Genomic DNA, 13,337 nt, shown 5'->3' on the forward strand with positions numbered 1-13,337 from the left:
ATGAACCCAACTAGTATCCATGAGGACCTGGGTTCAGTCCCTGGTCTCGATCGATGGTTAAGGATCTGGCCTTTCTGTGAGCTGTGGTGTAGGTCACAGATGAGGCTGGATCTGGTATTGCTGTGGCTGTGGTGTAGGCTGGCAGCTACAGCTCCAATTTGACCCCTAGCCTGGGACCTTCCATATGCCACGGGTGCCGCCCTAAAAAGACCAAAAAAAAAAAAAAAAAAATCCAGCAAGCCAGCAGCTTGTTGTGGGTAGTTCTGGATTAAACCACGTGTATTGCCCGTTTAAAAGAAAAAAGGCTCTACAACACCCCCACACACCCATCCTGATCCGAGGTGCCCCCTTGTGGCTGTGCCATGTATCACAGAGCATAAGACACAGAAGCAAGAGCACGTGTGTGGGAGATTTTACATGAATTTTCAAAACACAAGACTGCCCTCCTCTGCTTCTGACATAATTTAAACAAAAAAAGCCTAAATGAACCCTGGCTGACTTTGGGAAATTCTCCATAGAGGCACTGAGGTCTCCAATGAAAAAGATCATGTAGCGTTCCCATGGTGGCTCAGCGGTTAGTGAACACGACTGGCATCTAGGAGGATGTGGGTTCAATCCCTGGCCTTGCTCAGTGGGTTAAGGATCCAGCGTTTCCATGAGCTCTGGTGTAGGTCACAGACATGGCCACAGCGTTGCTGTGGCTCTGGCATAGGCCAGCTGCTACAGCTCCAATTCAACCCCTAGCCTGGGAAGCTACATATGCCACGGGTTCGACCCTAAAAAGACCCCCCAAAAAAGACAAAAGTAAAAATAAAAAGGAGATCATGTGTCCCCAATACCCCTCTCAAGCTTCCAGAGGGCCAGCCATTTCTCTAGTATAATCAGATGTCATACCTTTTAACTAAGCAGCCAGAATTTAGTTCCAGTGTAATAGGTAATCTTAAACACTTAAGAGAAGTGAATGATCAGCAATAACATTTCCAGGTGCCAAATGATCTATGAGTAACACCTTCGAGAATATGAAAGTACTAATACAATGTTTTATTTGCCTGTTCTGTGCAATCATAATTTTATAATTGAGAAAACTCGTCCCCAGTAATGAGGATGATTACTATCAAGTCTTGATTTTTTTTTGGTCTCAGAGTAGAAGGTAAAAGTGGTTTACCACCTTAGAAATGATAGCTGCAGAAGCGACAGGGGGAAATGCATTTTAGAAAATCAAAAGCAGAGTGAATGGGTGACTGAGTAACAGGAAATCCTACCAAATCATCTGGGGAGTAGACACCACTGATCCCTTCTGGCTTAGAGTTACAGGTGAGTGGTTTTCATCTCCGGGTGTACACGGTGATGCCCAGTTTCCACCACTGCGTAGTGGCCAGAAGCTAGGGGAGCCCGGGTCCCGCAGGCTGCCCAGCTCAGCAGACACCCTCCTAGCAGGAGAAAAAAGCCAGCAAACCAGCCGATAAAGAGGGCGTCCCCAAACTCCCACCTGGGCACAACCTCTGAGAGGGTCTCATCCCAGAACTCCTGGACTGTCACGTGGGCAACCCAAGAGACAGGAACCAGGGCTGCGATGCCTGCTGTCCAGGACAGAACTCCTCCCAGGATCAGCAGCCGCTTCTTGACGTCCTGCTGTGTCTCTCCAATTCTCAAGCAGTCCAGGCCGAGCCCCGAGACCAGCAGGCCCAGGAATCCCAGCCCATTTGACAGGAACATTAAAACCCTGGAGATCCTGAGCTCGGCCGGCAAAGCCAGAAAAGAATCAAAGTCCTTACATTGCCAGCCCACTTCCTCTTGGATGACGCAGGTTTGCCAGAGTCCCATGGTCCAGTTTTCCATCTCATTTAAGTCCAGGTTGAGGTTCTTCCATTGCGGCAGGTAGTTTGTAAGACAAGATAAAACCCATCCCAGCAAAGATAACAAAATTCCTGCTAATTGTGCCACAGCTCGAAATACCAAAGCCATTAGAAGGTCCTGCGACCTTAGCCGGACTAACTCCTGCCTTTCAGTGGCTGTGAAAAGGAGTGTCACACTTGCGTTAATCACTTCCAAGCCCAGAACTATTTTGTCATTGTGTATATAGGAGGATTCTTGCCAGAGTTGCTATTGTTCAATTCTACGTTGAATAGGTTTCAGAAAAGGATAGGGAAATAATTCTGCAAACCAGTAGTGCCAAGGTGTGGCTGAGATCATGTTCATGTCCTATGGGCTGCATTTTATGGTAAGCAGTTTGTCCCCGAAATAACATTAAACAGTTGTAATCCTCCTCCCATTGTTAACGTATAAATGGCTTTCATGTTGTTCCCAACCTTTTCCAGCGAGTCAAAGAATTAAGAAGTCTCTATGCGAAATGTTTAATCGACAGTTTTGTTGCAAACTCCTGCTGCTTCATAGCTTATTAATTGCACCTGTCAGATTTCCATCTGTTACGAGGTCTCCTATTTCAGTACTCATGTGGTGCTTATACTGGGTGTTATCATTTTTAAAAAATAGCTTCAAGGAAAGCATTTCTTAACCCAATAAATCTATCTCAGAAATCTCTTCTGTAGACTTTCAATCCGGTTTATTTTTTAATCCCTTAGGCTACATATACCCCAGAACACGTGAAACAATTCTGAACTAAATACCAAGTCTCTTTTCCTCTGTGCCTTGCTGTCAGCTTCACGCACATGAGCATAAACACTTGGGATTTTCATTTCTTTGCTCAAATGCGCGCTTTCTATACCTCAGAAAAGTTAAGCAGGAGGACTTGGTAGATTAGCATCAACATCTGTTGGCGCGCCCCCATGCTTATAATTTTTAATTGAACAAAAGAAAATTTTTATTAAAGCAGATGAGCTGGATATCAAGCAAAATATTTTTACAGTTGTTTGTGTTTTTAAAATATAAAGCTTTGAGCGAAGAGACGAGAGAAAAGATTGGCCAGTGTTTTACATCTGGGAGTATCGTGATGTACTGAAAACTGCCAGCCTCATCAAGCCCTGCCACACAGTGTTCTTGTAATTTCCTAAACATGCAACCACTTCTGTTCAAAAAAAGACCAAATCATTGTGGAAATACACTTAGTCTGTGGTATTGCTGATGTAGAATGCTTAAAGGAGCTCAGATTGTTAGGATTTTTTCCTGTAGGAAACAGGAATTAATTATTATCAATTTCAGCTACCACCAATGCAAAAGAATGTTTCTAGTATCCAATGAACACATTAAAGCTTAACACTGACTACCTTGGACAACCGCCACCACATCTGGATTTGAATAACCAGATGAGTGAAATATTTTTGGTTCCTACCTATGTAATCTGTTCACCACTATAATTTTCTTTTACATAGATTTGCCTCTTTCTCCTCCAGATTTTGCAGGGCCGGGTTATCTAGGACAGAAAAGTAGTTACTGAATGAGAAAATGGGAGCAGCACATATTTGTTGATATAACTAAGGCCCCTTGATCATGTAGATCCCTCCAGCACGGTTGTAGGAAGATACTGCTCTCTGGTCCTGTCGAAGTCTTCCACTTGAGGATTGGCAGTTCCATTTTCCAGGCATGAACACTGAGTTTGCATTTCTGCCACTGCATAGTGGCCAGAAGCGAGGGGAGCCCGGGTCCCGCAGGCTGCCCAGCTCAGCAGACACCCTCCTAGCAGGAGAAAAAAGCCAGCAAACCAGCCGATAAAGAGGGCGTCCCCAAACTCCCACCTGGGCACAACCTCTGGGAGGGTCTCATCCCAGAACTCCTGGACTGTCACGTGGGCAACCCAAGAGACAGGAACCAGGGCTGCGATGCCTGCTGTCCAGGACAGAACTCCTCCCAGGATCAGCAGCCGCTTCTTGACGTCCTGCTGTGTCTCTCCAATTCTCAAGCAGTCCAGGCCGAGCCCCGAGACCAGCAGGCCCAGGAATCCCAGCCCATTTGACAGGAACATTAAAACCCTGGAGATCCTGAGCTCGGCCGGCAAAGCCAGAAAAGAATCAAAGTCCTTACATTGCCAGCCCACTTCCTCTTGGATGACGCAGGTTTGCCAGAGTCCCATGGTCCAGTTTTCCATCTCATTTAAGTCCAGGTTGAGGTTCTTCCATTGTGGCAAGTAAGTTGTAATAATAGACAAAACCCATCCCAGCAAAGATAGGGAAATTCCAACGAATTGCATCACTACTCTAAAGACTAAAGCCATTGCAAAACCTCTTAGGGTTCCTGCCACCCCTATAGGAGCTGCTCTCTCGTAGTGGCCAGGACTGTGACGATCTTGGTTCTATGCTGCCTGGGAATATAAGCGTGGGCTGTTAACTCTTTGGGCACCCTGAAATGCGTTTTTGTTCTTCTTGAATATAATGTTTCATGTAAAGGACGAAGGACTCTGTTAAAACTATGAGTTAGGCTTTCTGATAAGGATTTGATCTGTTACCTTCCAATTTGCTTGGTAAAATTATATCCCCAATGCCTGATGAGTATAAGTCAAAGGATGAACAAAGAGGGCTCTATGACCCCTCACCCTAAAATACAACAGAAATCTTTGTGCTTCAATATGGATTAATTAGATTTTAAGTGGTGATAAAAGGCCAGCTCTTTCTACAACAGGACCTCATTGTAATAGCTGAATCTGAGATTTCAGGGATGCAAAACAAGACCTTGTAAAGAAAGGTAGACTGTTTGCCTATAATCTTTATTCTTCTCGGACTTCCTTAACCTACACAGGAGCCTGGCCCACGTTCTCGAGTGTCACAGAGACTCGGTGGAGACTTGGCAGGAAAGACTCCCTCGGATTCCTTTGAAAGGTAGAGGCTGGTTCACTGGGTTCATTAAAACAAAAAAGACCGAGGCTGTGCCCAGAGGTCCTGAAGTGAGGAAGGAGGCATCTGAGGAAGGTCTGGCTCTCATGCGGGGATTTTCTCCATCCTCATTAGGGACATAATTTCTTCATATCTGAGAGGGGGTTTTTGTCCAGAGCCAAGCTGTCTTCACTGTCATTTAAGCCACACAGACAAAGCAGCACGTAGCAGGATGGCTGCTGATGATTCCAAGACAAAAGAGCCACCGTGGGCTGAACTTCGAGGCGATCACCTTGGCGTTTTGGACTGAAGAGGGCTTACTTATGCAGAGCACGACCCCTCAGGATGAGGGGCTTCCCGGGCAGGACTAGTGGCCAAGTGCCCCGCATTCCCAGGGCTGTTCCTCCCCGCAGGTCCCTGGCTCCTGCACCCACAGCTAGAGGCTGGTCCTGATGGGCTGCCTGGAACAGGCAGGACATGCAGGCCCCTAAAGTGGAGCCACTGCCCTGGAAATTTCTAACCTGTGAACCAGAACCCACTGCCTATCACATTTCTGGTCCAGGATGGGAAAAGGTCCTTTACAATGTCACTCAATGGAGGTCCTGACACACCAAAGGAAGCCCGAGAGTCGGGTTAGAAGACACACCCTCTTCAGCACCATCTGTTCAGCATCGAACATTAAATGAGATGAATTCTTCCTTAATTTTTTCAGATTTTCAGAATCAGAGTTTATTGCTGTCCTCAGTGTACTGAAATAAGTTGTTCCTGTTTGCACAAAGACATAAGGGTCCTGGAGTTCCTGTCGAGGCTCAGCGTTAATGAACCTGACTAGTATCCATGAGTACTCAGGTTTGATCCCTGGCCTCGCTCGGTGGGTTAAGAATCCTGTGTTGCTGTGAGAAACACAGCCTGGATCCTGCCCGAGATGCTATGACTGTGGCGTAGGTCGGCAGCTGCAGCTCTGATTGGATCCCTAGCCTGGGAACCTCCATATGCCATGGATGCAGCCCTAAAAAGCCAAAAAAAAAAGAAAGAAAGAGAGAGAGAAAAGACATGAGAGTCCAGAAAGGGCTAGAGACTTGCCCCAGGCCTCATCCCAGGAAGTGGGATGGCGGTGACCTAGAACTTTCTGTCCAGGGGGCAGTCAGGTTGATGACAGCTCTCAAGAGGCATCATTAGCAATTATGGAGGGAAAAAAAACCAAACAATTATGGAGACATGGTTCCAAACATAGCATTGAAACTTAACAAAAAATAGAATGGAATAAGCTGCTCTGAAAGATAGGGAGCTCTCTGTCCCAAAGGTGGTGGGGTTTTTTTCTTTTCATTTTTTTCTTTTTTCTTTTTAGGGCTGCACCTGGGCATATGGGAGTTCTCAGGTTAGGGGCTGAATCAGAGCTGCAGCTGCCAGCCTACCCACAGCCACAGCAACTTGGGATGTTAACCCCCTAAGCAAGACCAGGAATAGAACCCACATCCTCACAGACACTATGTCAGGCTCTTAACCTGTTAAACCACAATGAGAACTCCCCGAAGATGTTTTTAAAAGGTGATTCCCACCTGTCAAGACTATTAGGGAGGTCATTTCTCTGGTGGGGGTTGGACCCAAATAACTTCCAATTCATTTATTCTCTCAACATGTTAAAAAAAATTTTTTTTGGAATTCCCGCTGTGGCTCAGTGGCTAACGAATCCGACTGGGAACCATGGGGTAGCAGGTTCGATCCCTGGCCTTGCTTAGTGCTCAGTGGGTTAAGGACCTGGCATTGTTGTCATGAGCTGTGGCGTAGGTTGCAGACGAGGCTCGGATCTGATACGGCTGTGGCGTAAACCTGGGAATCTCCATAAGCCTCAGGTGCGGCCCTAAAAAGAAAAAAAAAAAGTAAATTCATGCATATGATCATTAGAAAATGAGAAGGCTGGAGTTCCTGTTGTGGCTCATCAGGTTAAGAACCCAACTAGTATCCACAAGGATGTGGGTTTGATCCCTGGCCTCATGCAGTGGGTTAAGGAGCTGGGATTGTCATGAACTGCAGCATAGGTCAAGGATGCAGCTTGAATCTGGCGTTGCTGTGGCTGTGGTGTAAGCTGGCAGCTGCAGCTCCGATTCAACCCCTCCATATGCCTCAGGAGCTGTTCTAAAAAGACAAAAAAAAAAAAAAAAAAAAAAAAAAGAAAGAAAGAAAGTAAATCAGGAGGGCCTGATAATGGAGTCACTGATCAAATCTGGATTGTAGGGGGTGCATGGCAAGCCCTGCATAGAAAAGCTGGCCTTTCTTTCTTTCCTCAGGTTTAGGCTTTTGTGCTCAAGATTAAGTTTGTGGTCCTAACCAAACTGCCTAGGCTGCAAAGACCTTGACACGTTATTTTTGGTTGGTTTGTTTTTTTGTCTTTTGTCTTTTTTTTTGAGGGCCACACCCGCAGCATACAGAGGTTCCCAGGCTAGGGGTCTAATCAGAGCTGTTGCTGCCCTGCCTACGCCACAGCCACAGCAACGCCTGATCCAAGCCACGTCTGCGACCTACACCACAGCTCATGGCAACGTCGGATCCTTAACCCACTGAGTGAGGCCAGGGATTGAACCTGCAACCTCATTGTTCCTAGTCAGATTCATTTCCACTGCGCCACAACGGGAACTCCAAGACCTTGACATGTTTTGCACAAACTCCTGCCTCTGCCGGTCTGTGCCAGCTCCCCCTTCCCATCGTCCTGCCCTTCCTGCTGGTCCAGGGCTGACAGAAGGAGGCCCTAGGCTGGCTCACTGATTCAGCTTGGCATGTCTGTGTCAGTGACCACATGAAAGCCAGGGGTGCAAAGATCTGTCCTCGAGCAAGACCCCCCCAAAAAGAATATTTTCACTAAGGGAGGGTGGCTCTTTAGGGGGAGGGAAGCAGGCAAAAGTGTCTTGAAAGGAAGGGTCGCTCCCAGAGGCTGGTAGGGTGGGGGATGCTGAGCAGCTGCGGCAGCAGGAAGCAGGAGAGCCCCTAGGAAACAAGGCTGGGTTGTGGAATACAGTTAAGTACCACTAAATCACTTGGATTTTAGGATACAGATAATTAAGAACCTTTGAAAAAACATAAGCAAGGATGTGACATGATTGTTTTTGCATCTCAGAAAGCTAACTGGTAAGTCCAGTGATGAGCACCTAGGTATCATCTAAGACACACGGACAGAACCGCCTGAAGCCCAACTGTGGCCTGGTGGCTGCTGCAAGAGATGGCCCCTGGGGAGGGCCTGCTGTGGTCCCATGTCTTCAGCTGACACTGTGGCTGAAGTGGCAGGGGGAGAGGCACAGGACAGTGGCAGGGGGAGAGGCACAGGACAGGGGTTGAAGGAGATGGAGCGGACCACTGATGTCCTCTGGGAGCGTTAGCCTAAAGTCAGCAGAGAAACACGAATCTCACATCGTCAAAATTGCCCTTAAAAAAAAATCCCTGAGGCTCTGGGAATTCCCATTGTGGCTCAGCAGCCTGGGAACTTCTAGATGCCACAGGTGTGGCCCTAAAAAAAAAAAAAAAGAAAGAAAAAAAAAAGTCTCTGAGGCTCTGCAGATCCGGGCACACCTCCCAGCATCCAGCTTACTGAGCTCCAGGTTGAGTGGAGCACAAGATGAAGTAGTTGGCTTGGTTTGAGATCTTGTAGGAAAAGCACCCACCGAATCTTAAAACACTAGAATCAGCACTGCTGTGAGATAAGAGGGCCTTGGGGACACTGAAGGGACAGTAAAAGTCCCCCCAGCCCCACCCTGGGGAGCTCGCTGGCCTCTAATCCTGGGCGGGAGGATTGCCCTTTCTCCTAAAGAGTACCCCAGGCAAGGGGATGCCTCCGGCCAAACACAGGGTTTTTGACTAAAAAGAAAGCAATCATTTATTTGTTTCTCTTATTAACTCCTTGTCCTTCTAAATAGTAAAGCTCCTAACACCAGGAGCTCACTTATCAGGACAAAACACTCTGTTGCCTTCATAGCCCCCAGAGCACAGCACCTTGTCTCCACCATGTGCTCCACAAACATGGGTCTAAAAAGCAGATGAGCTGGAGCCTTCCATCTGGTAGTGAATGTTGGTGTAGAATGCCAGCACTGGACACTGGTCCCACAGCCAGTCACCTGTCCTCAGGACCACAGGCCATCCTGGTGCCTGAGCAGGACCAATGACTCTCAAAGACGCGAACCCGGTCAACCACCTTCAGCAGGATAAGGAAACACTGCCAAAACATCATGCTTGAGTTGGCCCATGACACTGTCCTGTTGCTGAAGGATGTCAAGGCAGACATGGTCTACGGCGTTCCCGTCGTGGCTCAGCGGAAACAAATCTGACTAGCATCCATGAGGGCGAGAGTTCGACCACTGGCCTTGCTCAGTGGGTTAAGAATCCGGCATTGTTGCTGTGAGCTGTGGCATAGGTCACAGATGCAGCCCGGATCTGGCATTGCTGTGGCTGTGGCATAGGCCAGCGGCAGCTACAGCCCCGATTCCACCCCTAGCCTGGGAACCTCCATATGCCACTAAAAAGCAAAAAAAAAAGAAAAAGAAAGAAGGACATGGTCTAGGTTTGGGGGGAAGATGGGAAGGCTGGAGTTGGCCCAAAATGTTCACAGCATGCTAGAAATGGCTACTTGTTCTTTTCCTCATTTTCAGCATATTTTCTCAATTTTCTACCAACCATGTAGGATTCTCGCAAGAAAAAAAAAAAAATGTTCTAAGAGAAAAAATGAGAACTATGTCTAGATACTTATATTGTAACAGAACAAAGGGTGGAAAAAAATGTATACATGTACATGTATCTTGGCACCCATGCTGTACAGCAGAAAAATAAATAAATAAATTTTAAAAAAAAGAAGAAAAAATGATAACCTGCTGGACGAATCTTTTTATCTTTCATCAGATCAGAATCAATAGGTAGCAATGATCAAGTGTCTTCTAACTCACAAGCACTATTCTGAGGACTTTAACATGTATTATCTCAGATAATTCTCAAAGTCACCCAATGGGGGTACCCTGGGAGCAGCACCATTTTATAGACAAAAGCACCAAAGCACAGACAGGCAAGCAGCCTGCCCAGGATCACCAAGTCATTTTTAGAGCTTTGGAGGCAGGCACTTCAGTTCTCTTCTGAGAGCACACAGGTAGGTGGCTGGGTCTCCTGAGTCTACACTTAGCAGTGTGTGCCAAGAAGAGCTTCTCTCTAAATCAGAACCGGAGGGGATTGTTCCAACATAACTTGTAGATTCCATCCCAGTGGTGTGCTCATGAATATTCAACCCCTGGGGTTACGTAGAGCCCTGGATTATAGCTCTTGCCAATTTTCCTGGTGTAAATACTCTCTCCGTAACCAGTCCAGACAACTGATATGGGTGATTGAATGTGGGGTCAGGAAGAGACGTGCCACAGCCCACCACCGTAGAGCATTTTTACATAGAGATACATTATGTCAATAACTTCAAGAGCATAGATAACAACTAAGTGGTATAAAAGAATCAGGAAGTGACAAGTTTTGAGAGTTAATAAATACTTTTGTTTTTCATATAACTTTCAAGTGTATGTCGTTCAACATTAGTGAGAGTGATGTTTAACAACCAACTCCCCAAGTTCCTGAAAAATTAACACCCGGCTCTTTTGAGTCAGCAAGAGTCAGCTCCAGCTCATGCCTGGGACCAGCCCAGACAATGAGTCTCTCAAGGAAGCTGGGGGGCAGGATTCTGCTGGTTAACAAGCTCCTGCAAGAATTCGAAAACATGTTGATCACCACTTGAGAGCCAGGGCCCTTGGCTTTTTTGCTAGCTTAGGGCTGAGACCCTGTCAGGATCCTGGGCTGACCCCACACCCACCACTGAATCTCAGCCTGGGCTGCAGAGAAGGCAGAAGGGCAGCTGGTCTGATCTGGGTTCTGCCAGCCCTCCCTACTCCACCTACCTCTCAACTGTTGCTGATTTGCTCAAGGTGACTTCTCTGAAATATGGATGCGGCCTCTTCTGTCTTTCTGTTCCCCCAAACACCGCCAGCTCTGTGACTCTCGGGCCTCTGGACCTTTATGACATGGGTGGTTAAGATATTTTAAAAATTGTTTTAAAATTCACAGCACTGGAGTTCCCGTTGTGGCGCAGTGGTTAACGAATCCGACTAGGAACCATGAGGGTTCGGTCCCTGCCCTTGCTCAGTGGGTTAACAATCCGACGTTGCCGTGAGCTGTGGTGTAGGTTGCAGACGCGGCTCGGATCCCGCGTTGCTGTGGCTCTGGCGTAGGCCGGTGGCTGCAGCTCCGATTTGACCCCTAGCCTGGGAACCTCCATATGCCGCGGGAGCGGCCCACAGAAATAGCAAAAAGACAAAAAATAAAAATAAAAATAAAAATAAAATTCACAGCGCTTATCAATTACTTGGATTGGTTAGTTTGATTTATAACTGCCAGGCCTTCTGTTGAATGCCCTGAAACTTTCATCAAAGAGTTTGGGGAGAAGGAAAAAGAAAAAGGTCCTGTCCTTGCTCATTGGAGATAAAAACAAAAACAAAACCCAGATCAGGAGGTAACACAGACTGTAAGGAAACATCTATCAACAAGTGTAAGCTAATACTGTTCTGCAAACTTTAACGTGTGCGCCCCTGGTTCTTCACACTTGCCAGTGGCTTCCTACATCAGAAGGTCATTGTAGGGTGAGCATCCAAAGTTAATCCCACTGGCCTGACACATTTTGGCAGGAGGGGTCAGCCCTGCCGAGCATCTAGGGGACAGATGGGGAAGGGTATGTGGACTCTTCCCGGGGGCTGGCCTTCAAGTCCCGGAGCAGAGGCAAAGGGGATTCAAATATCTACACCAGGATGCATCGTCCACACGTAGGCACTGGTGTATTCGGGGCTGCAGGTGGCCTCAGGCAATGACATTTCAGAGAGGAAGTAGGGAACCCTGGTCAACATGACCTTGCTCTCTCCAAATTGGAGATATAAGGGCATTTCCAGCACCAGGTCTGAAAGCCCTTTATTATTGCTGGGTGTGTGTGGGTGGAATGTTTCTGAAAGCCTAGTTACCTGATGTTTCTGTCTTCTGAGGTCCCAGCTGAAATTTTACGCTGAACTTTAAAACGGCTAATATTTAGGAGTTCTCTGGCCTATCAGTTAAGGCTCTGGTGTTGTCACTGCTGTGGCTCGGGTCACTACTGTGGTGTGCGTTTGATCCCTCGCCAAGGAACTTTCTGCATACCACAGACCTTGCTTGAAAGAAAAAAAGAATATAAAAGGACTAATATTTTTAAAATAATGTGAGATCACACTGGAAAGTGAAGGGACCATCTTGTCATACAGTGACTGATGGGACCAAGGGACAGAATAAAGTATAATATTAATAGCCGGTGTTTACTGAGCTCTTACTGCTTGCTAGGTATTAGGAGAAGGGCTTTATCTGTGTGATCTTACTTATCCTCACAAGAACCCTGTAATTAGGCACTATTATTACCTCCATTCAATAGATAAGGAATCTGAGGCTTAAATAAGCCAACTAGCTTGCTGTACGCAGAGGAAAACTTAAGCCCAAATGGAACGCCAAAGTCCAGGTCTTAATATTTTATACTGTAAAAAGCGATCTTTGGCTGTTGTCACAGAGGCCTCTCCTCTTTATCTAGAAGTGTCACCTGCTCACCCTGGGCACTCACTCAGCACAGCGTCTCCTCCTTGGACCAGAGGCGGGTGCTGAGTGCATCCCCCAGCAGGGGGGCTGCAGCCACAAAAGCCGGTGCTGCCTTCATGGCTGTAAAATTAGGAACTGTTACAGCAAAGGGGCTTTGCTAGGAGAAATGTGGGGACTGTCCTAGCCAGGAACTCCATCCCCACCCACTTTGCAAATAGAAATGAAAAGCCCTCTATCTCAAGTTTAACTGGCTTCTTTTCTTTGTAAATCCTTTCTAAATATTAATCTAGGCTCACAACCCTCACGGCTGAGTTAATTTCCAGTTAGCAGATGGGAAAATCACCATAAATCAGTGACAAGCTGGGCACCTCCTCTTGAGGAGGTGAGCACGTCAAGAAACTCCTGGATCCGGGATCAGCCCACACTTCAGATGCCACAGCGGCCTCATCTTATAGGGACCCAAGGCCAGAAGAAACGATGCTTAGAACCAGGGTCAAGATACAAGCCTGGCCTCCAGACTCAGATTCCCCAGCTCTTTCTGAAATTCCACACTGCCTGGCTCTGGCGGGAATCCACAGTCCTTGCTGCTGCCCCAGCCATTGGAGTGTTTGTCGTTTCATTGGGAGAGAAACCAAATTCCATACGAACAGTAACCATGCACCAGTCATGCATGGGAAAGTGCTAGGAGCTGGGGGAGGGGCAGAAGCCAGGAGGGAGGCATGACTCCAGGCCCAGGCGACAGGGGCAAAGGCATGGCCAGGGGTAGTGCCCAGTCTGGGACTTCTGTCGTCTTTCTTCCCGGATCCTGGCCGGAAAGAGCATGGGGTGGGTGGGTGGGAAGGAGTGACAGGAGGTTACAATTGACAAATAGGTTGGAGGAACAGTCATTCGCCTGTTCCACAAACATTTATTGAGCCACTACCACGTGTGAGGCCCTTAACTAGGCCCTGAGGTTTGGCA

The 13,337-nt window shown here is 47.3% G+C and overlaps 2 protein-coding genes across 2 annotated transcripts; both read right to left on the reverse strand.

Moving 5' to 3' along the window:
* Nucleotides 1–1,295: 1,295 nt before the first annotated feature.
* On the reverse strand, nt 1,296–1,976 carry CLDN22 (claudin 22). The gene has a single exon (NM_001160085.1). The coding sequence runs from the start codon at nt 1,963–1,965 to the stop codon at nt 1,309–1,311; it is 657 nt and encodes a 218-aa protein (NP_001153557.1). The 5' UTR covers nt 1,966–1,976; the 3' UTR covers nt 1,296–1,308.
* A 1,469-nt stretch (nt 1,977–3,445) lies between these two features.
* On the reverse strand, nt 3,446–4,168 carry CLDN24 (claudin 24). Its single transcript, XM_084999100.1, has one exon. It carries the CDS (start codon nt 4,166–4,168, stop codon nt 3,446–3,448), a length of 723 nt encoding a protein of 240 aa, XP_084855226.1.
* Between the last annotated feature and the right edge of the window lie 9,169 nt (nt 4,169–13,337).

The sequence above is a fragment of the Sus scrofa genome, chromosome 15, assembly GCF_054392235.1.
Source record: "Sus scrofa isolate SSC_HxYL_T2T_F1_AM1 chromosome 15, Sscrofa_HxYL_maternal_Yorkshire_Landrace_v2.0, whole genome shotgun sequence".
NCBI lineage: Eukaryota > Metazoa > Chordata > Mammalia > Artiodactyla > Suidae > Sus > Sus scrofa.